Here is a 25,052-nt window from a genome sequence, read left to right on the forward strand (position 1 = left end):
CTGGGGGGAGATGGACAGGATTAAGGCTTACAGTAAAGAACTCTGCTTCTATTTATACTATTTCAGATGCGATTTTTTGCGTTTTTGATTGCATTTTAATAAGGTACGTCAAGAGAATGTACACTAAGAAGGGATTTTTCGAAAAATTACCCCCCGGGGAATGTGTTATACATTTATAATAGATACTGTGGCAATTAGTTGCCAACAAAAGAGTTCAGGTTGCACAATTAAATAGGAGTACGTACTCTAGACGAGGAGTTGACAAAAGGATGAAGGCACGTGTTCGAATTGGTCTTTTAAAACCTCCAAACTCCCTCTGGTGGCGATCGGACGAAGTTCGAAATTGGTCGCCACAGTACTCCCCCCCAAGTGCCGAAGGCACGAGGAGCTAAAGGAAGCGAGGATTGAAACGGACTCGACATCCTGAGCGGGTGGTCGTCGATGAGGTGGCGGGGGTGGGAAGCGACGTGTCTGTTGGAACTGGCTGAACCGGAGTGTGCAACGTTCTGGTTGGTGGTGGGACGTTGGGATTTGATCCGGCTTCGGGAGGTGACGAGAATGCAGGCTTTAACCGATCGACGTTTATAGCTGATGTTCGTCCGTCGATTCGGACCTTGTACACCGTTCCCTGCCGAGATATCACTTCGTATGGTCCATCGTAGATTGGTTGAAGTGGCTTGCGAATTGCATCACGACGAATGAATACATGACTGCAGGTGGACAGTTCCTTGTGTATGAAAACCGCACGTTTTGAGTGTGCGGACGTTGCTACTGGCTACTTGCATGGTTTCGCGGAGCTGACCGACAAAGGAAATTGGGTCGATCACCGAGCTTGACTCTGTAGCAAAGAACTCTTTGGGGAGTCATAGATGGGTTCCATAAACCATCTCTGCTGATGTGACGTTGATTCTGTCTTTGATGGTAGAGCGCAAACCCAAAAGAATAGTCGGGAGCACTTCGGTCCACCTCTCAGTAGCGTGGCATTTAAGAGCTGCCTTGAGTGGACGTAGACGTTCGACCAGACCGTTGGAGGCTGGGTGGTAGGGAGAGGTGCGAATACGCTTTGAACCAAGTAGGCTGGCTAGCGCTTGAAAGAGGGCTGATTCAAACTGCCTACCTTGGTCTGTGGTGATCTGTTTCGGTACGCCGAAGCGGGCGACCCATCCAGAGTAGAATGCTCTCGCTATTGTTTCCGCTGAGATGTCTGGTATTGGGAATGCTTCTGGCCAACGTGTAAAGCGATCCACACAGGTCAGACAGTAAACGGATCCATGAGATGGAGGTAGGGGTCCAATGATGTTGATGTGGACGTGCGAGAATCATTAGTCTGGCATGGACAGATTAGCGAGCGGGGCGGAAGTGTGGCGAGTAACTTTGCACCGCTGGCACTGTAGGCAGGAGCGAGTCCAAGCGGTGGCGTCGGCTTTCATGGAAGGCCAGATAAATCTCTGCTGCAAGAGCTTAATCATAGCTCTGATGCCAGGGTGTGAAAGGTTATGCAGCATGTTAAAGATTTCTCTGCATAACGATGACGGTATATAAGGGCGTATGGTCCCCGATGAAACGTCACAGTAGAGCTGGCAAGTAGAGTCTTCGACCATAAGTCGACTGAAAGACAAGCCCTGTGGCGTTTGGCTTGTCTAGCAGCTCCTTAAGCTCGCTGTCGTGTCGTTGTTGAATGGCGAGTTCTTTGTAGTCAATCTGCGACGGCGTGTTTATCGCAGCTATACGGGATAGAGAGTCCACAACTATGTTGTGAGAACCCTCTATGTGACGTATGTCCGTAGTGAACTGCGATAAAAAATCGAGGTGTCGAAGCTGTCTTGGAGAGGCTTTGTCGGGGCGTTGCCGAAATGCGAAAGTTAGCGGCTTGTGATCAGTAAACGGGATGAAGTCACGACCTACTAACATGTGTCGGAAGTGTTTTACGGCCGCGTAGGTGCTCAGTAACTCACGGTCGTAAGTACTGTAGTTGCGCTGTGCGGCCGACAGCTTATTGGAGAAAAAAGCGAGCGGTTTCCATGACCCCTGGAACTTCTGTTGTAGGACGGCGCCTATAGCAGTGTCCGAGGCGTCGACCATCAGGGCAAGTGGCCTCGCGGCTGATGGGAAATTCAACACCGTGGCATTTGCGAGCGCTTCTTTGCATTGCGAAAATGCACATCGCACTTCCGGAGTCCATACGATTTTTGTATCGTCGTTTTTCTTGCTTCCGGACAGAAAGGAGTTGAGTGGTGCTTGCATGTGCGCGGCTTTGGGCAGAAAACGTCTGTAGAAGTTTAACATTGCCAGAAACCGGCGCAGCTCTCGGATGGTAGAGGGTTCAGGAAATTTTCGGATGGCTGAAACCCTTTCCGGAAAAGGACTCACGCCCTCCACTGAAATCTTATGGCCGAGGAAAGACACAGTCTGCTGTCCTAGTGAGCACTTAGAAGGATTTAAGGTTATGCCGTATTCGAGAAAACATTGGAAAACTTCTCGGAGGTGTCGTGTGTGCTCTTCTTTGCTCTTGGATGCCACTAGCACGTCGTCAAAGTAAGGTACGCAGTAATCCAGACCATGGAAAACTTGATTGATAAACCTCTGGAAGGTCTGGGCTGCATTACGGAGACCGAACGTCATCACCGGAAATTCAAACAGCCCAAAAGGTGTTGTGACTGCTGTTTTCGGAATGTCGTCTGGATGGATGGGCACCTGATGGTAGGCTCTGGCGAGGTCAAGTGTAGAGAAGATTGTAGATCCCTCTACCACTTGTGTGCAGTCCTGGATGTGTGGGACTGGATACCTGTCAGGCACCGTAACGGCATTTAGGCGGCGATAGTCTCCGCAGGGACGCCAGTCGCCATTACGCTTGGCGACCAAGTGAAGTGGGCTTGCCCACGGGCTCTTAGATGGGCGGTAGATGCCTTGCTGTAGCATGTAACTGAACTCTGCCTTAGCTGCTTTGAGCGTGTCCGGGGGAAGGCGTCTCGGTCTGCAAAACACCAGTGGACCTGTAGTCTCAATATGGTGAAAAACGGAAGCCTTGCCGCTTCTCGTTGCTATTAACGAGGGATTCGTGATCGAGGGAAATTCAGCCAGCACTCGCTGGAAGTCAGAATCTCCGTGTATGGTGGTGATGGTGAGATTTGCCGTTGGTTTGGGACGTTCAGTGCCTCTAGACTTCAGCTGCGTGGCTGCATCTATGAGGCGGTTTTTTCGTGTGTCCACCAATAGGTCGAAGTGAGTTAGGAAGTCTATGCCTATAATCGGTTGAGTGACGTCGGCGATGATGAAAGGCCATGGAAAGCTTCTTCGCAGGTTAAAATCCAGTGTTAGCAGCTTGGTGCCGTAAGTTGGGATTTTCGTGCCATTGGCAGCAAAGAGAACTAGCTTCCCAGGGGTTTTTGCTTGCAGTGAGAGAGATTTAGGAATCACTGAAACATCTGCGCCAGTGTCGACCAAAAAACTCAAGTTTGTAGACGGGTTGGCCATAAATATTCGGTCAATCAAGCAGTCGCAACTGTTGGCCCCAGACGGCCGCTCTGCTAGTTTCCCGACGGCTGGAAAGAGCAGGGAGGTGTGCATTTCCTGGCTCTCTCTCCAAAGTTGGTATGGTAAAAGCATTGATTGTTCATCGGTTCTTTGTACCTGCGGTAACGGCCTCGGGACTGGCTACGTTTTCGGGGGTGGAACATTGGACGACTATTCATCTCACGTGGTCGCTCCCAATGCACTATGGCCGATAATTCTGCTACCTGATTGGTAAGCTGCTCAATTTGAAATTCTAACGAGGAAGGGTGCGTTAACTGTTGACTCGAAGTGGAATTTACACTTTGCGTGATGGTTAGGTCCGAGATTTTGTCGGCTATCGTAGCTAGTTGGAGTAGGTCCTCGCTTAGCGCAGCAAGAATACTTTGAGTGTTCGCTGGTAATCTTGATAGCCACAAGGACTTTAATAGTGGTTCCCCAACTGCCTTGCCGGCGAGAGCACGCATATGATTTAACAGTTGTGACGGGCGCTGGTCTCCTAACTCCAAGCCTTGCAGGAGTGTGCGAATCTTTGATTCTTGACTTTCCGAGTGTAGCTCAATGAGGCGTTTCTTGAGGGCCTCGTATTTTTCGCTGGCCGGTGGGTGTAGGATTAAGTCGCTGACTGAGTTGAGCACCTCGGACTCGATTGCTGAAATCACGTGGTTGAATTTTGTGGAGTCTGCGGATATCCCGGAGATGGCAAATTGTGCCTCGAGTTGCGCGAACCATAACGTCGGATTCGGCTTCCAAAACGGCGGAGGCTTAACAGCGACTCGAGTTACGTTGACGGCCATTGTTTCTGGCTGGTCGCTGAGCGGCATGCTGATTTCCAGAGCAAAGGATGAGAGCCAAAAAAAATCGGTTAAATGTAAAACGCACGAATTGTTCGATAGCCGGGCGTACGAGTAGAGAGTTCCGATGAGCGAGAAAAAAAAATGATACGCTTACCTAGCATAGGTGCGGGAAGTTACTCGACCTTTGTTCTGTGGCCATGTGGTTGCTCCAAAAAATATCACCAAATAAAATATGCGATGAATCCGATTATGCAGATGGAACAAAAATCGTTGAAATTAATGTCGTGAATGTCCAGATGAAATTGGATTGAGGTTTGATCACGTTCGGGTCAATGTGGCAATTAGCTGCCAACAAAAGAGTTCAGGTTACACAATTGAATAGGAGTCCATACTCTAGACGAGGAGTCGACAAAAGGACGAAGGCACGTGTTCGAATCGGTCTTTTAAAACCTCTGAACTCCCTCTGGTGGCGATCGGACAAAGTTCGGAATTGGTCGCCACAATACATTTTGAGCCACAACAATGTGTGCTAGTGTTTTACAAAATTTGTTATTTTTTAATTTTAATTTTATGAATTTTTCAATAACAAAAGTGAATTTTTGATACTGCAATGAAATTTCATTTTTGTTATGTTGCTACTTAATTATAACAGATGTATTAGATTATTATTCAACAATAAACAATATTAAAATTCTGTTATATTAAATTACATATAAAAAAACCTTATATTTATGTTTAAAAATTCAAAATACTGTACATGTTTTGCTTGAAATCTTAACATTAATTTTTTGCCACACAATACTTTCTCATAAACTAATAAAGTTATAAATAATATAAAAATTAACATAAAATTAAAATATACTTTAGAAACTTACAAAAATATTAACAAAATACTACATTTATAAATTAACTGTACATAATATATAATAAACATCAAGTAATAAGTCAAAATTATTATTAAATTGTAAAATCTTAGCTATTAAATACATTTCTCTTACTTGTGAAAGAATCACCAACTTATTTTCACTCCAAGCAAAATCATTTTAATTCTCCGCAGTTAAGTTTAAAAATGATTTGGATCAGCATAATTTAAACAACATGATTAATAACGGTTTAAATTTATACAGTTATCAATCATACAGCTTCAATTCATACTGTATATATTATCATATATTACTTACAATTTTAATATTTTTATATATGACTTGTCTAGAGCTTTTTTAATAATATGAATATTAATATATTTCTAAGAAAAGTATTTCTCTTCTATAATATTGATAAGAGAATTTTAAATGATTGCTTTCTTTTTTTCTTTAATTTTCAGTCAATTTTTAATTAAAATGGTAATTATGATCAAAAATAAAATATTTCTTTCTACATTATGATGATAAATTCATTCTATATTTATTAAAAGTATGTTAAAAATGGAATTTAAATGAAATTGGTTGTATTAATTAAGATTGTTTTTACTTATGTTAAGGAATTTTCAGATGCTAATCAGTATTTTTAAATATTTTTAATTATTAAAATAATTCCAGGACACAGATTATAAGTCAGAGTTCAAAAATTGTACATTTTAATATATTACAGGCATGATGCTTCTTAAAATATTTTTTAATTAAAAGTTTTCTGTGATAAAATTAATAATAACTGAATATTCATAAAGAAGAAAAGTATATTATTTACTAATATTCAATATACTTATANTATATATATATATATATATATAATGTATATAAATAAATAAATAATACATAATAAATAGCTATATATTTATCTCTGAGGATCGAAAAACTCCAGGAATTTTTTCGGGGTAGGGTAGTCCATCTGGATATGTTGGGCCTTGTCCCTCACCACCCAGCTGTCCCATTGTGGGCTTGGTCAAACAAAAAACACCATCTTAGTCCCCACAGAGCAGAAAGAGTTAAACAAACAAAAAAAAAAAACTGTAATTCTTTCCTACAGAATACTGTTTACATATACATAAAGATAGTTTATATATTCAATAATACTATTAATAAATTTTAAGAATATTTTTATATTTACATTGTTTTTGACAGTACATACTTTCTCATAAACACTAATCAACACAAAAGACAGTTATAAACATTTCACTTAAAATTTCAAATAATTATTCATAATTTAAAAAAGTAAACAATTTTACTTTCATTAAAACTAAACAATTATTTTTTCATCCATTGATGAATAAAGACATCTTCCTAATTACATATTCCATTTTACCATTTATTTATATAAACAAAGTAAATAAACCTAGAATACAACTGAAAACATTAACAGATCACGAATATGATGTCTAATCAAAAAGTATGGGGACTTATTTCGTGGACCACTGTATATTTGAGAAACAGACTTGAAAATTGAGAAGAAAAGAAAATAAATCTTCTCCTAATAACTTAACTCGCTTGCTGTAATGATATTGAATAATTAATGTAATTGATTAATTTCAAAGAAAATGTAATCCATCGATCGACTACCAATCAACATTCATTTCTTTCTCAAAAATCTGGTTTTGTTAATGAGATTTTCCTGTAGTAATATCCATTTTATAATTATTTAATGTTCTCATAAGATAAAAAAATATACTTCTCATAAACAGTTCATTCTTTTATTATTCTCCAAGAGGCCAGTTTTGTTTCTCATTGGGCTGCTATTTGAAAAAATTGTAGATCTATAAATTCCCTCTGTCATCTGTCCATCTGTCTTTCCTTAAACTCGAAAAGGAGTTAGATAGATGAAAGATAAAACCAGATATGGAAACTTTAGGGGCAGGAGGCCTTGATTAACTATATACAAACTTCTGATGCAAATCAGAAGTCATGTTATTTCAATTTAAATATTTTCCCCTAAAAGGTGTTAGATAGATGACTGGCACAACTCTATTATTAAAGGAAAAGTATGATGTACAGGGGCAAGAAACTACTAATTTGAGGTGGAGAGGATGTATTTTAAATTAAATAAATTGAAAATGATTAAAAATTTCAGCCCGGCATTGTGATGATGTCACAATAAAATAATTGCTTGTTTTTGATTGTTTCTTAAATAAAATTTAACTTTTTAATTAATAAATCTTTTATTTAAAGATTAAAACTGTTAAAAATTGTAATAATTTTCTTTAAATAAAAATTATTATAATTACTTTTCCTATTTTATTTTACTTTAGAATTTACTTTTCTATTATATTTATACAGAAAACTCTAAAAAAGTTTTATTTTTAATACTAGAAATTCTGTTTGTGTTTTATTATAATATTAAATATAAAAAAATTTTGCTTGGAAAACATAATAGAAAAATAGATCAGAAGAAACCAAGAATACAACAATGACAAAAAAAGTCCTTGACAAAGCAGACATTGATTGGTAAAAGGAAATAATGACTCATCCTAATAAGAAAACTGATGCTGTTAGGATAATTGAAAAATTCATATAATAACAAAAGCAATAGACAGAAATGTTATTGATGAGTAAGAGAATTCAAAATAAAGATTTAAAACTTTGATCTTTAGTTTCTACTTAAGTTTTCAATAGGAAAAATTTTAATTAAAAAAATTGGCTGAGTGTATTTATATATTAAAATTGTGTTGAAAAACAAAAATATCTTCTATCACTCAAAATCACCAGGAACTAAACAGAAACAGTTCTTATACTATTTGTTATAATACTTGGCATCATAGACAGTGGATTTTTAACTGTTTTGTATTTTTTACAGAGGTGTAGCCTCCAATAAAGTTATCTCTGAATAAGAATTGTTTCTTTTTAGTTCCTAGTGATTCTGAGTGGTGATTTTTATTTTGTTTTTCCACAATACATTTATCCACTAAGTTTGTTTAAGAACCTTCAAAAACTTTTTAATATTTATAAAATCATTAAATTTTAAAATATTTTTAAGTTTTATATTTTTATTTTTGTATTGTTTATTATTTCATTTGTTTAAAATTATATTTTTATTTTGTTTTTATTCTCAAGTTTGTCAAATCAAAAACTTCTTAGTTTGAAAAATTCAAAAACTTTAAATTTAAGAAAAGAATTGTAACCATAAAAAAATTTTTCATGAAAATGAACTATGAAAATTGTAAAAATGACTAAAAAAGTAAACTCTAACAGCTGTTAACTTAAAGTTGTCCCATTCAAGAGTGAATATGAATTCCAAAAATACTAAAATGTCTTTTAAAAAATAAGATAAATTATTTTAAATTAAAATGTATTTAAATATCTTTAAAATCATTCCATGTAAAATGAATATGGACAAAAAAAGTTTTTTTGAGAGATGTAACAATTTGAATTAGAAATATGATGAATTGTAATTACAAATATACAATATGTAGTTAATATTTACTTCTTTCTAAACTCTAAAGAATAAAGTTATATATACTGCATTAAAAGATTTTTGAGTGAGTATAACACGTAGATTATACAAAATAATGCACAGCAAAAATTTATTAGCATTTTTGTATACATATATATTTTTGTATATACAGTCGACCCCCCTATAACGTGGTAGATACATTCCACTTTATAAGAATTTCACGTTATAGGAATCCTTAAATATATGAGCCAATCACAGCCCAGTACGTGTGCAGTTTACGGACTACAGCTGTTTGAAAGGTTTTCTTCCATAAAATTAATCAATTCTAGACTAATTTGACTCAACATTTCCAAAACATGTATAATTTTTTGGGAATAATCCGTATAAACTATGCTATAAACAAAAAATTGTAGGATTACTTACTGAGTGTGTACCGTTTGATGACGCCATTGCTTAAGCTTGTTTTTGTCACAGAGCAGTGCACCAAACGGCGGGTGCTTTTTCTGATCAATGAATTTTTCACAGAAAAACAACTTAACTTTGGAGACATCATTAATAGAAATAATTTTTGTGGCCGTTGAATAAGAAATGTTTTTTTCACAAGAAATGTATAAAATTACAGTACTGTATTAGACTTACAGTACCTAATATACATATAGTCTGTACAGTACCTAAAGTACTGTACAGACGATAGTAAACTGAACTTACCCGCCTAAACTCTCCGTAGCGTGTAAGTAGTTTGGATGTTTGTCCACTATTGGTCCAGATTCAACCAATCCTTTCGTGACACGAGTCGGTGATGACGTTTTACCGCATTTTACGAGTCTCTTTTAGCATCTTTATACAAATACGGTTGCAATTTTTTCGCCGCAATATATGAATCCGCATTACAGGGGGGTCGACTGTATATACATAAAATATATATTTTTTCAAAAATATTCTTCAGTTTCTAAAAATTAATATTTTATTAATTTTACTGATGTGATAATTCCTTTTTTAAAGCATTTAAATAAGAAATCTACTCATTAAAGCAAACTAAAAAAAATTAAGCTGTTATCAGTCTCTCGTCATTTCTATTGTTTACATTGAACTAAAAAAAATGTTTTCATTTTTATCATATTGTAAATATATTATGTAATTTAATTATAAAATATTACTTAAAAATACTATACTATAGTTTTTAAAAAAATACCAAAAATGCTGCCCTATCTATGCAAGCCATTAAAAATGGCATGCATGAGGTATCATTCAACTTATTTGGTTATAGATGTACTAATAACAATTCTTAACAATAAATAAAAATAATAATGTTTTCAGTTCTGATGTTTTGTATTCCAAAACATTGTAGACACTCTCTTTTAATATTTCTATACATAAAAATCCAGCAATGAGTTGCATAACTTTCCCAGCAAAAACAATTTTAAATTATGATGGCACCATTTGTTATATTTTATTTAAAAACTTTTTACATTATTAATTATTATAAAATAGCAAAAAGCTTAATTTTTGAAGTTAAAGAGGAGTTTTACAAAAAATTGTAAATGCTAATAACAAGTAAATCTTCATTAAGTTCAAACCCAATCAAGAGATAACATGTCTCTTGTCCCTGTATTTCTCCACCCCCTTGATCTTTAACCACCAAAATTGAATAGCACCAATCCCCCTAATACACAAACCTCCCTGCAAAATTTCAAAAATTTTCAACAAAAAACACAGGAATTATTAAGCTTCAAAGTGAGTGAACAAAATTTTGCCCCCCCCACAAACATACAGAGGAAAACCCACTACATTTTTTTCTGAATTTCTTTACATTTCAAGGTCCTCCTATGAGTCCAGAAATGGGGATCATTTTTTGACTCATTGCTATACTTTCTCTCTGTTATATACAATAGCTGGGAAAGCGAAAATTCCATATCTGACAAGACTTTTTACTCTTAAAAATTTTGTTTGGATTTAACTGTGTTAACAATTAATATTTAATTATTTTATCTTTGGTTTATACAACAGCTTTCATATGAACATTTGACATATCAACAACCCTTGCACTCATTTGGAGTGATTTCATTCCAAATTTACTTTTTTTTTTTTCCTTTAACCATTCACACTTTCTCAATGCTTTTTAAATTCTACTCCACATGTTTTCTATAGGAGAAAGGTTGGGCTGCTCGATGGCCCATTTTTAATGTATTAATATTATATTGGGCCAGCTAAGCCTTGGTGGTTTTAGCAATATGGTAACTTGCACCATCCTGCTGGAAAATAAAATGTCTGTGATATTGTAATTTTTCTAATGATTACAAGTTTTACTCAAGGTTTGTCGGTATTTTGCTGCATTTACTGTTTTCTTGATGAAATACAAATTTCCCACACCTTGGGCTGACATGCAATCTCACACCATAACACTTGCTGGAAATTTTACAGTGTTGTAGACAGCCACAATGGGATGGCTCTCTTCATTTTCTAACGACTTTTTTCTATTGCCTCCAATGCAGACTTCAAACTTTGCCTCATNTATATATATATATATATGTGAGATAATTATTACATAAAAATTTAACTTTAGAATTTAGAATTAAATAAAACCAAAAATTATTTTTTAATACCTCATAACTTCATCTGGACTTGTGCAACAAATTCTCTATGTTGAGAATAGACTTAGGATCACATTAGCATCATAGTAGTTGTCTACACTGATGAGTTCCCAGTGCTTAATTTAGTTCTCTAATTAAAATATTTTCAAAAAATTAATATAATTATAAAATTTATTAACAAAATACAAATCATTAAATTAATTATTCTGATTAATGATTCTATAATAAAGCAATAAAAATAATTCTAAACAATGTAATAAGATTTCTACATAAAAAGCATTAATATAAAAATAGAAGTAATCAGACTGTTATTCAACCAAATATTAATTTACTGTACCAAATCTAGCATGCTATTAACTGAAGAATTACTTAATCTATTTTCTCATATTTAATTTTTCCATAAAAAAGATGATGGAGCAGTAATTATGGCTGATTGAATATACTAATAGAGATCTGGATGATTTTCTTAGTTCTAAAAGAGTTTAAAAATCTGAAAACCTTTCCTTAATAAATTGCAGATTTAAAGAAAAATCTCAAAGATCTTTTAGGGATATTCAGGATCCTTAGAAAATCTTTAAGGACTTCTATGTTATAGAAAATGCAAGAATGATACATTTCTAGAGGAAAAAAATCAAATATATTTCAAGTAAATTTTCATGGTTAGCAAAGATTTGGTTTTATATATTATGATGATTCAATAAAAAATATGTTTTTTGAAATTCTCACAGAAAATTCCTCAATTAAATATGTTGAAAACTTTGTAATTCTGGACTTGTTGGTTTTTTACTTGTATTATATTTTTCCCTAAATACTTTTTTCCATTTATTATGTATTATCAGACTGCTGATTTGCTTATATATCTAAAACACACATTCCAAATCACTAATGAGTTTATTTATCGCCTACATGGTTCAGTTGATAACAATTATAAAGTGTCTATCATTTAGATAACTTATTATGAAGAGTTGTTGTAAAGTGAAACTTATACATTAGTTACTATAACTAAACAATAGTTCTCATAATAATAGAAAGCTTAGTTAAATATTTAGACAGAAAAAATTATAATATATAGTCATGAGAAAGACTATACATTAAAGATTTAAATAGTAACATTAACACTGTTTGCACATACAAGGTCTTCCAGAAAGAATGCTACCATTTTAAATTATTGTATTTATGTTAATTATTATCTGAGAATATTGTAATATACATTAAAACTTTGGATAATTATTTCAAGTTTCATATTTGCCCATCACAATTTCTCAATCGTACACCTTATGTTATGCAGCACACATGCAACCAATACTTAAATTCTTCTTATGCTTGCTACAGCATATTTGTTATCACTCCTCCCACATCAACCACAATTCTACAGCTCCTGTAGATTACTCATATTTGATAAGTAATTCCAATTTTGCAAACTGCAGAACACAAAAATGCCTTCTCTATTGTGAAGTCACCATTTCCATTCATGGCACTTCCTATAGGTAAACAAGATGTTTGAATGCAGATGGGAGATGATACTTGGACAGTTACTCTATCAATTGCTGTACATCATAAATTTATCAAGTAGTAATTAACATAATTACAGTAATTTAAAATATTAGCATTAATTTTGAAAAACTCTCTATTATTTTAATAAAAGTCATTGCTTGTTAATTTAACACTATTGTAGCACTTATTTTAAAATTTTTTAAGATTGGTTTAATGAACAGTTTAAAAAATTAGTAGATTTTTCATTGAAGATTCCATAATGACGTAATCTGTAATGCTAATATAATACTGACTTAACTTTAAATTTAACAGTACCTAAATATTTATTGAGTTAAACAACACTTCAGATTCTGATAATTAACGTAAAATGTCTCATTAGTTATTGGTCAGAATTGTAATATTAGACTTGCTGTTCAAAATCATTAAAACATTAACTAACTTATTAGCATTATTTAACTATCATCTTTACACACTATCTATTAAACTGTTTGCACAAGATAATTATATTTTGATCATATTAAAGTATAGATTAAAAACTAAAATCTTGAAATTTTGTCTGCAAGACAAAGTTATAAAAGAAGAAAATCATTTATTCATCATATAATTAACAATAAACTATACCTATAATGTTTATAAATTTATAAAGCAAATGTCTAAGCTAAATTCAGATAACTGTGTTAACAATTAATATTTAATTATTTTATGTTATAAGAATTAATAAAACTGAGATAAAGTTCTGTTTAGCAGTATAGATGGAATACTAAAAAATTTGAAAAGAAAGACTGAAGGAAGTGGAGGAAGATATCAAAGAGAAGTAAGATTAGAAGAAGCAGGAAAAAAATTTGAACTAAACTGAAAAGGAAAAAAATGAAGGAAAAGAAAATTAAAAGTTAAGAAAGCGTACAGGGAAAAAATTCCTAACAGAATTCCTAATAGAAACATTCAAGAAAAAAAAAATAGAAGATTCANCGACTCGAGTGAATTTTTGAATTGAAATAATGTGACTTCTAGTTTACATCAAAAGTTCACATATAGTTAATCAGGGCATCCTACCCTTAAGCTTTCCATATCTAGTCTCGGATTTCGCCTAGTTAACTCCATTCTCGAAATTAAGGAAGGACAGAGAATGGACAACAGTGGGAATTTTTAAGTACAATTTTTTCAAATTGCAGCCCAATTACAATTTAATGAAAGTGAATAAAATTAGTAATAATTAAATAGACTAAAAGCAATGTTAAATAAAATTAAATTATTTATTGTATCATTTTTTTTATATTTCAAATGTTTTTCTAATTATGATACTTTTAACTGTATGCTTATATATTTTTTATCTTATTTGTTTTATTCAAATTAATTTATAACATAAATGAAAAAATTTTACTCAATTTTACACTAAAAATTTTCAGTAATGTGCTGTATATGTGGTCCCACTTAATATGGCTAATTAAGACTACATTGCATTACTAAATTAATATTTCACATACTTTTTACCTTACAAAATATCAAATGTGAATGCAGTTAATTTATTTGTTTATAAATGAATGTAATGATTTATCTTTACTTTTACAATATTTAAAAATGTAGTAGAAGTTTCATTATTTCCAACTTCATTTTGTATGCTTTATTTTAATTTAAAATAAATGTAATCTGCATAATGTTTATAACTTATGTTACAGATAAATGAAAAAATGGTAACAAAATATTTGTTATATTTGACGAAATCATTGACAAATCTTGTAAGACAACAGATTGTAATATTTTTAATTGTAAAACAACAAGTAGAAGTAACAAATGAAAGTAATGAAGAATAAATAGAAGAAAATAATCAATTGTAAAGTAATGAATAAAATTTATATTAAAGAAAAATCATCATTTCTACACCATAACTTTTTCTTAAGTCTCTCTTATCTAAGTTTGCACTTGTCTAAGATAATTATAACCCCAATCAATTTGGATAATCAATACTCCACTCTATTGGCATCAGTGTAAAAGACTAATAATTATTCACAAAATGCTTATAATTGTATTTTGTAAATAAAGATATTAAAAAATGTGTTTAAAATATTATTTTCATATACATTTGTTTATAAATTTCTATTTATTTAGCAACCGATCTATCTGTCGTGTTTTTAATAATAGCAAATACTTTGAATAATTTGTGTTCTTCAGATACTTATAATGTTTAAAAATATGACTTTTTATATTGCAAGAAGTTAATGCACTCTTATATTTAAAGTTAATAAGATTTAGCATTTCTCAATCCATAAAGTTTTCTTTCTTCCTCTTTATAATATTGATTTTTTTTTAAATAATTGAAAATTAGATTATTGACCTATTAAAAAGTTAATGATCAATTAAAACATAAAATTTTTCTACAAAAATGTGAATATCAGACCAAATAATTTTTCGAGTCTTTACAAATTATAATTATTTTATAAATAAAGTTGTAAGATATTATAATTTTAAGAAATGACTTGAATATAATCTAAATTATTCAACTAATCAGAAATCTTATAAGTCATAACTGTTTACTCATTTATTTACATTTCTTTATATTGCAATAGGATAAATCTATAAATCTACACACTGTACTATTAATTTCAGTTAATTCAGTTGTAACAAGCCATTTTCTGCCTGAACTTAAACTAAGAATTGAGTCAAAGCTCCATCAAGTCAATACTATAATATTATTTTGGGATCTATCTATGATGATCACTTGCCACTATCATGACAGTGACATCACTATAAAAAAGAATATTAAAAGAATTGCACATGCTTGTGCTAGCAACCTTGGACATTGTCACTTTGACCCATTGTATGTCAAAAACAAAATCATGGACCCCTAACTTTTATTTTAACTTAAATTTTATTTTTATTTATATTATAACTAGCTTACCCGTCGCGCATTGCTGCGATCTCAGAAGAAACGAAATTCAAGCAAACTCGTTATGATAAAATTCAATTTACATTTTATTATTTTTATTGAAACTTATTATTATTATTCATTTTCATCGGGAAAACATTTCAAAGTGTCGTTTCAATTCTATTTATTTATTGGAGTGTTTGTGGATACACGATATTTTTTGTTTTTCCGTCTGGTGCGTACACGAATAAATCGGAAGGTTTTTCGACGCGTGAGCCGGCCACATACAGTTGTCCATGCGAGAAGCACGGATTCTCCAAATTTAGCCCACACACTCGCTGCGATTGTCAGAAGTGCGATATTCCCCATTTTTATATATATTTTTAAATCCTTTATAATTTTAATTATTTAATTGCTCCTTCCTCTCTTCCTTGGCATGTTGTGAAATTTCTGATAGTTGGATAATAAACCGTTTTATTGTAATTTGTCTTTTTAAATTATTTTGAGTCGATATTAAAATTTGGAAAAGGGGGATCCCTAGATCGGTAAAATAGGCGAATTTCCTTCTACAACTTCGGTTGTTGTTCATGATACAGTTAAGGCTTTAACAAAGTTCGAGCGATTACGTAATTAGCAAAAAAAAGTTGAAATAAAGTGATTAAACAAAAATTATTACAAATATCGTAAATAACAGTTCACAAATGCATATATAGAGATATTTTTTGAAGGGGGAAAAGGTCTTCACAATTTGAAATCGATCGAACACACTGTGCTCGAATGCTCGTGTAAACGCGCGCCATCTATCGTAGGATAAATGTACTTCGCGGGAGTGTATTAAAAAACTTCCCGAAGTTTCATGGCAATCGTACTATGCCACAAACCTTCGCCGGAGTATATTAAACAACTTCCCAAAGTTTCACGGCAATCGGATAAACGGTGTGGCAATGCATGAAGGACACACACACACACACACACACAGACACACATACATTCATTTTTATATATATAGATATGAGATGAGGAAATTATAAATGTTATATTAATATAACATTTATAATTTCCTCATCTCATATTATGTAAAATGACAAAATTTAATCAAAATCGACTAATCAAATTTTGAGAATGAACTCAATTCTATAAGCTACATAAAAGAGGCTTCGTTAATGCTCTGCCTCAATGAACAGTAATCAAATAATTTAAATTCATCCTAAGTTTTCTAAATAATTAATTCATAGATTACTTAATGCTCCTGGAAAATATTTTATATTCAAATAAAACACTAAAAGAAGTAGCTATTTATGATAAAAAAAATTTTTAAATTTACATCATTAATTCTATAATTCTAGCCATTAAATGATTACATTACTAACTTTTGAATAATTTAAAAATTAACTCCATAAGAAAAATGAATTATACAATAATCAATAATAAATTTTTATACTGAAATACCTGTAATTTAAAAATTAACATTGCCATTATGATGATAATTTTTGTAATATTTAATAAAATAAACTATAAATTAAAAATATAATTCAAACTATGACGACAAATTTTTTTTATTTTTGATGCAAAGTTTATTTTATCTTCTTCATTAAACATTCTCCTTTAAAAACAGATTCTAAAACACTAAGACGTAAATAAATGACTTAATTTTTAGAAACGTACTCATATCAGCTTGAAAAATGTTTGCAAACATCAGTAAATAAATCTTTGGCATTCTGCTCACTAATCAAATGTGTACATGTTTGATTAGCGAATGTATTTTTGTGCTCGCTTGTAGAACATTAATCAAATAAGACATTTCCTAACTTTTTATTCAATCAATTTTTAAAAATCAATTTAATTAGGAAGGATTAGAATAATGTCTATTATTAAGCATAATGTTTAATCCATACAGCAGTAATTTATTTTATGTAAAGCAATCAGGATTTTAAATTTTATTTTTATTATCGAGCTTATCACATTAACAAGTAAGACTACTTTGAATGAATTTAATGTCGGATACAAGAAGAGAAGTGAAATTAGTTTTGTAAAACAATAAATATTTAAATTGAGTATCTAAAAAAATTTCTTAACGTATAGGAAGTCATATATTAAATATTTATATTGTACTTTATTCAATATATTTTATAAAACTGAAAAAGTAAATGCAATATTTTATTTTTCATAAAAAGTTTTTTAAAGAAAATAAATAACATATGTAAAATTCCTAAAAAATTACTTAACAAAAATCTATTTAAAATGCTTCAAACAAATTGAAATTATTTAAAATATTAAGACTATATTTTTTACAAATACGTTCAATAATTCTACTATCATCTTTGAGCATATGGAATTCGTTTTTAAATTTCAAATTGTGCTTTGAAATTTAAAAATACATTATTCATATTTCAGTACAATTGTACTATACTTTTTAGTCAATATAAAATGTAAGAAACATTACTAATCAATTTTTCTTTAAGGTTTTGTTCTGTTAGTCTGAACATCTTTGTAGATGTCTGTACTTGTTAATAACAAACTAATCAATTTCTAACAAAACAAAATAATCATGATAAGAAGTAGAAAAAAATTCTGATATACTAATTTATTCCTTCTTTTCCTACTGATCTTGTCAAAAAATATCACTGTTAAAAAATTAATCAATAAAATCTAACATATACTTTTGTCTTATTATTATATAGAAAAACTTAAAATATCAGAATTATAAATAACTGAGATTTTTTAAAGTTTTTTAAATATTTTTTGTTAGAAGTTTAAAAATAAACACAAACAAATATTTTCAATACGTATGTATATTATATAAATATAAGATAGTACATAATAGAGATAATAAAATTAAATATTTATATATATTATACATACAGTATATTATATATATAATATACTGTATGTATAATATACTGTATATATATTATACATACAGTATATTATATATATAATATACTGTATGTATAATATACTNGTAAAGCTACTTGTAAAAATTTTAAAGATCCAAGATAAAATAATACCAAAAGGTTTTGCATAATCAAATGTATAAAAAATGGCATTTAAAATAAAAATACAAATGAATATTTTATGCTATTATCAATAATATGAAAGTTTCTTAAAATTAAAAATATTTTAACATTTTTCTAATACATCTATGATAAAAATTACATTTCTTTAAAAACAGTTTAAAAATAAGAAACTATGAATCATGACAACACACCGGGGAGTAAATGATAAAAAATGGACTTGATTCGTTTTTGAAGATCCAGTTGATTTACCTGATGAATAACCCAGAAAGGATTAAGAAAATGTTTGGATTTATAACAGTAATCATATTACACACCAGTTAAAGATTCAAGTGAGTCCATTTTTTAAATAAGAAACTAATAATTGATCACAACACAGTACATAGAGCCAATATAAAATTTTTAAATCTTGGAAAAGTATTTTAAAAGCTTCTTAGAACTTTAATTTTTTTATATATGTCATTTCACTTCAAATATCAATATATAAAGACTTTTTAAAAAGGAATTCTAATTTCTATGTAAGATTTAACTGCAGGAAACTAATGTATAACAATTATATAATGTTGTATTTTTTAAATTTCTTATATAACTATCATTAAAATAAAAACTTACATAAGAAATTTAAAATATTTACATTTAAATCTTATGCAGCAGTAAAACAAAGATTTTTACGTAATCATTTAAAATCTAATCTTGCCATATATTCAGTTATAATTATATTCATCTACATGTGATAAAGCCAAAAATCTGTTTTCTAGCATCTGTTTTCTAGTAATATTGAAAAGCAGGTCTCTGCTTTACTTCAAATTCACTTTACAGTACTACAAATTTAGTATGTAAAATAATAATATGAAAATAGAACATTTAGTATGAATGTTTTAATCCATAAAGCACAATTCTACAAAAAACTGAAAAAATAAACCTTCATATATGTTTTTAATTGGGCAACATAGAGCTATTGCAACACACCCATCCATTGGGAAAACGACTAAGCATTGATAATCATTTAATCTCTTGAGAAATCTTCTATCTAATGGAGTAATCTATATTTTCCAAAAATAACTTAATTCATGATCCAATTGAATGAGATTTGCTAGGAAAAAGTCAATTTTTATTAAATCCAGGACATCTATCAAACCATTCTTATAATGTTTGCTTTATAATCTGATATAGTAGAATATCAGTGATATGTTCATGATCAGTTTTCAATCAAAACTGTATTAATGGATTTTCTTACAACTTTCAAAATAACTTCTTAAAACATTGGCTAAAGTTTTTAGTCATTTGATCATTAAAAAAAAAAACAAAAAAACTGAATATCAAAGTACAAATGCTTTCTTTGAATATTTCCAATTTAATTTTTCTTGAAAAATGAAAATATATTTGCTTTTCTTATTAAAATCATTCTTCTATTATAAAAATTTTACCATCCATAAATAAAATTGTTAATAGTTTTTATGGCATATAAACTTATTTTCCAAAATAATTCCATCTTAATCTCATATCTTTAAATAATTTTAAGAAAAAAAATAATTTTTGGGCCTTAACAAAAACAACATTTAAGCATTTAAAACTCTAAATAAAACATTTTAAAGGCCAAGTGATTTATAAAAATTGTAATAATTCTGTAAGTCTGATAGTTTTCTTTCTCAAATCATTTAATTAAAAAAAATACCACTTAGAGTATATTGTATTATATAATAAAATTTATGACACAGGAATAATTACACAATAAAAACTTTTATTAATACTGTACTTGGCTATTTAATGAATATGGTACAGGTAACCCCCATATAACACAGCACTTCTATAGCACGGATTCATTCTAACACAGTTCGAGAATTGGGAACATCCCCATATAACATGGTGCTTTTATAGCACGGGTTCACTATAACACAGTTTGGGAATTGGGTAAAACCCTCGTACAACATAAAATATAATAAAGTGAAAAGAATAATTACAAATTTTTATCAGTTTTATTTATTTATTTATCTACAATTGGAAACATCAAAAATGATTGGTTTCTGCCCACAATTAAACACAATAAAGAAAAAAACCCAATGTTGAATGTTTTATTAACATTCAACAAGAATAAAAAAACAAGTTAAAAATAACATGTGGAGGAAAAAATAACAATTGCATTATATATTATAAAGAATGGATTTACATTTAGTTTTATAAAAGTTAAAATTGCAATATAAATACTGTTTTACCGGTAATATATGAGAAGCTATGCAATCAAAAATTTATATACAGGGTGTGCAAAAGTAGGTACTGTATACAGTTGTTATTATTGAAAAAAACGATTTATTTTTTTATACAAATTAAATCAGAAATAAAGAATATGAACTAATAAAAGATAATAAAAATAATAATAATGAACACCAAACATTTGTATTTCTCAGATTCTCAACTGTATACCTACTTTTTCACCCCTGTATTTTTAATATAATTTTAAATACAGTACCATCTTTGTTCAATACCATCTTTGGCAAATACAAAAGGTTAAGAATAATTTTTCTTAATCTTTTATAATAGATTTAAAAAGAATCAGTTCCTTTGATTTTTTTTTTACTCAAAGGGGCATAGTCTACAGCTCGAATAAGGTCCCACCCGCCTCATTGGCCTGCAATTTGAAATAAACCGTAAGCCTATAAATTCCCACCGTCATCCAATGTCTGTCCTCCCTTCATCATGAATACAAAGTTAGATAGATGAAAGTCGAGACCAGATAGGGCCAGTAGGAACAGATTAACTATACGCGAACTTCCGGTCTCCACCGGAAATCACGTTATTTCAATTCAAAAATATCATCCTGAACAGAGAGACCAGCACGACTCTATTGATAACAGGGAAAGCATGATATACAGGGGCAAGATACTTAAAAAGATCGTGACGAAAAATTGCAGAACAGCATTGTGACGATGTCACAATAAATAATTGTTCGTTCAGAGGTACAGTACATTTGTACCGCAAATTACCTACAAATTAACTGATATTTACAATCTCCGTTAAGTAAATTATACGTAAAAAAGAATATTTCTACAATTTCGGAAAGTAGAAAAAATAACGAAGATAAAAAAATATAAATTCTCTTAACATTTAAATGCACTTCCTACGATTTGGCTCGCAATGATTGACTTATTTCTCCCGGGAACGGGGATTTGTTTGCTCTCGACCTAACTATACGGGTCTGTCAAATCCGAGTAATTAATTTATTATTCTTTCAAATGAAACGCGATTATACGTTATTTATAATAACCGGTATAAAATATTAACAAAATAACGAATCTTACCAAAAGAGAGAATCGTAAAGAACTACATATTACGTTCTTGAAGCATTCATCTCGATTCGTTTCCCTCGTAAACAACTTCTAACAACAAACGGCGCCATCTTGCTACGCCTTAGAGCCCTCTAGTGTTAATGTGTACTGAATACACATTATAAATATGATAAATATATATACTGCATACAGCAGTGTTTTTCAACCTGTGGGTCGCGACCCCCAGGGGGGTCGCAAAGCCTTACACGGGGGGTCGCGGGTATAACAAAAAGACAAGTAGTTTGTAGGTCCTACACTACAATAAAAAAAACTACAATTTCAGTGAGAAGGCTATGCCTGTTTCTTTTAAAGTACAATTGGTTTTCCGATCGATATTTAGGTCTCAACAGAAAGAAAATTAAATAAGTAGTTTTTTAAATCACTGACATAGTTTTAATATGGCCCTGGGGGTCGCCAGAATTTTTTTCACTTGTAAAGGGGTCGCGTATTGAAGAAGATTGAAAAACACTGGCATAAAGTATATATATTTATCATATTTAGAGAATATTACAATTACTTTAATAGTGTAAAGATAAGAACAACGATTCTTTAATAGCGACTTTTCTACATCTAGATTATATTAAACAGATAAAATCAAAGGAATAAAAACGATAAATCAAATATTAGTCTATCATTAAATTAAATCTTTTAACGGCCGGTCGGTAGAGAGGTTAAGGTGGCAATCCATCGCTCTGGGGAAAGCGGATCGAATGCGTCAATAAATCCCAAAAATTTTTCTGGTATGGTCTGTTTCCCGCCAGCCTTGCCGATCTCATAATGGCCTTGCTGAAAAATTCCCTTTTAGTCCCTACAGACGGAAAAAGATAGAAGAAAATATTGTCGAAAAATTGGACTGAAAGGTGAAAAGACTGGAAAAAAAACTCTCCATGCCTCAATCTTAACTTTTCTTAATGGCTTCCATAGCCGTAGCTCAGGGATACCTAGACTATTTCGGTTTTGCGAAAACGCATAAGAATACGAAAGGGATCAAGGTCGGTGACTGAGAAATGCAAAGGGTCTACATATATGGTTGAAAAAAGCCTGCAGGAATTCTTAGCAAATCAACCTTTTTTTATAACTCTTTCCGCTCTGAGGGCACTAAGAGGTTCTCTTTTGGAAGCCAATTATGGGTTTATGCCGCTCCATTGTGGGCCTGGCCCACAATGGAGCGCCCGGGTGGTGAGGAACGGGGCCCGACATATCCGAACGGGAATTATTTGACCCGTCCGGATTCGACCCGGATCCCCCAAAGCAGTAGGCTGCCACCCTGACCGCTCGGCCATCCTGCCAAACAAGCTAACCGGAGAGCAATAACTTCGTGATAAAAAATCCACAAAGCCTGGAAACTGAACTGGAAAAAGTTTTAAAAAAATCAAAATTTCCAGTTTTCATTTTTGCGGCGAGTTTTAACGATGTATTTTCTGTGGCTTAAAGAATTGCGTTTTTGTCAACATTTGATCGGTCGATTCTGATAAAACTTTGCCATTTTTCATTAATTGCGACGAGTAATCCAAAAATATAAAGTAATTTAAAATAAATAGGATTCCATGACGTCGTTTTCAAGATAAAGTAACATCAAAGTAACAACGTGCCTGGCTCTGGCGCAATTTAGGGGAAAAAATAAAAAGAAAATGCTGTAGACAGCATTACGCCTACAGTGCCTTATGAGATAAGCGCAAAAAACGAACAAAACAATCGACACCGATTGCTTTATTCTTGAATCGCCTCTCCGTGGAAAAATGCGAGAATCGCTTGTTCATGCCTGGCAAATGTAAATATCGCCTCTTCCGCATCCAGCAGGAAAATCCACTTTCCGGTTCCGCCACAATTCTAATGCAATACAACAAAGTCGAGAGATGTTCTTAGTTTTTATTAATTGTGCTTTGATTTAAGTAATGTTTAAAATTTTGGAAAATTTCAAATATAAATAAAAATCAATAATAAAGTTTTACATATTTTTTTTAAAATTCTGCGACCTGTAACCACTATAGATTGTCTATGGATGACGGCGAATGGCCGAGCGATTAAGATGGCAGCTTACCGCTCTGGGGACGTGCGATTCTGCTAAATATCCAGATAGCATAACGCGCTGATTGGTCAGCTGAATGACGTCAACCCACCGAAGTATCGATTATATTTTGTGATCGTCAGAACGATTCATGACGAAATAGTGCTGGGCGATTACCTAAAAAATGAAAATCGATTACAGAAATCGATTAGGATATGATAACCGATTATCAATCGATTATCACACCTTTAATAACAACAGTGTTTATTAAATTAGTAAAACACTATTATTTTTAATAATACAGTACTTTTTCTTTGTAGAAAAGGGCTGGCAGAATTACAATTTAATAAAAGGTAAAATACATCTGGATACAAATCCAATTTTGCTTGCCATGTCCAATCACCAGGAACAACTATTTCCATTGCAGAGACAACCTTTCTTTAGAGGCTGAAATAGTTTCTTTAGAGAATGGAAATACTTGTTCCTGGTGATTGGACATGGCAAGCAAAATTGGACTTGTATCCAGATGTATTTTACTTTTTATTAAATACAGTACTTGTTAACAAAAAGACCACTCACAGGTTTCACATTTTTATAGAACATTTATTAATTTGTAATTGCAAATTTACAGAATATTACAAAACAAACTACAGTTGACCCCTCTATAACATGGGTTCCTATAGTTCGGATTCCTATATGACGGCGAAAAAATTGCGAAGGTATCCATACAAACATGGTAAAAAAACTCCTATAATTCGGTAAAACTTCATCGGGCAGCCAAACTACTTTCCGCTGTCCAGCGCCACGCTACGGAGAGTTTAGGCGGGTAAATTGAGTTTACTATCGTCTGTACAGTATTATATATAAATTACAGTAGACCCCCTATAACGCTTAGATACGTTCCACGCTAACCGAAAATTACGTTGTAGGAATGATTAAATACATGAGCCAATCGCAGCCCGATAGGTGGGAACTTTACGGACTAAGGCTGTTTGAAAGGTTTTCTTCTATAAAATTAACCGATTCTAGACTAATTCCACTCAACATTTCCAAAACACGTATAATTTTTTGGGAATAATCCGTATAAACTACGCTATAAACAAAAAATTATAGGATTACTTACCGAGTG

General features: G+C 31.5%; 2 protein-coding genes across 2 annotated transcripts in view; both read right to left on the reverse strand.

Annotated features, from left to right (window-relative positions):
* The window catches only part of LOC111622977, a 43,554-nt gene extending 21,564 nt beyond the window's left edge, over positions 1-21,990 (reverse strand). Inside the window, exons 1-2 of the mRNA XM_023365453.1 lie at positions 21,889-21,990; positions 11,234-11,351 (exon numbers count right to left, since the gene is read on the reverse strand). The gene's annotated coding sequence lies outside the window, so the exon portion shown is untranslated. The remainder of the gene's footprint in view (positions 1-11,233; positions 11,352-21,888) is intronic.
* Positions 3,436-4,046, reverse strand: LOC111622978. The gene has a single exon (XM_023365455.1). It carries the CDS (start codon positions 3,975-3,977, stop codon positions 3,528-3,530), a length of 450 nt encoding a protein of 149 aa, XP_023221223.1. The 5' UTR covers positions 3,978-4,046; the 3' UTR covers positions 3,436-3,527.
* Positions 21,991-25,052: the final 3,062 nt, after the last annotated feature.

Source organism: Centruroides sculpturatus, unplaced genomic scaffold (genome assembly GCF_000671375.1).
Source record: "Centruroides sculpturatus isolate CEXI.00-Female unplaced genomic scaffold, Cexi_2.0 scaffold289, whole genome shotgun sequence".
NCBI lineage: Eukaryota > Metazoa > Arthropoda > Arachnida > Scorpiones > Buthidae > Centruroides > Centruroides sculpturatus.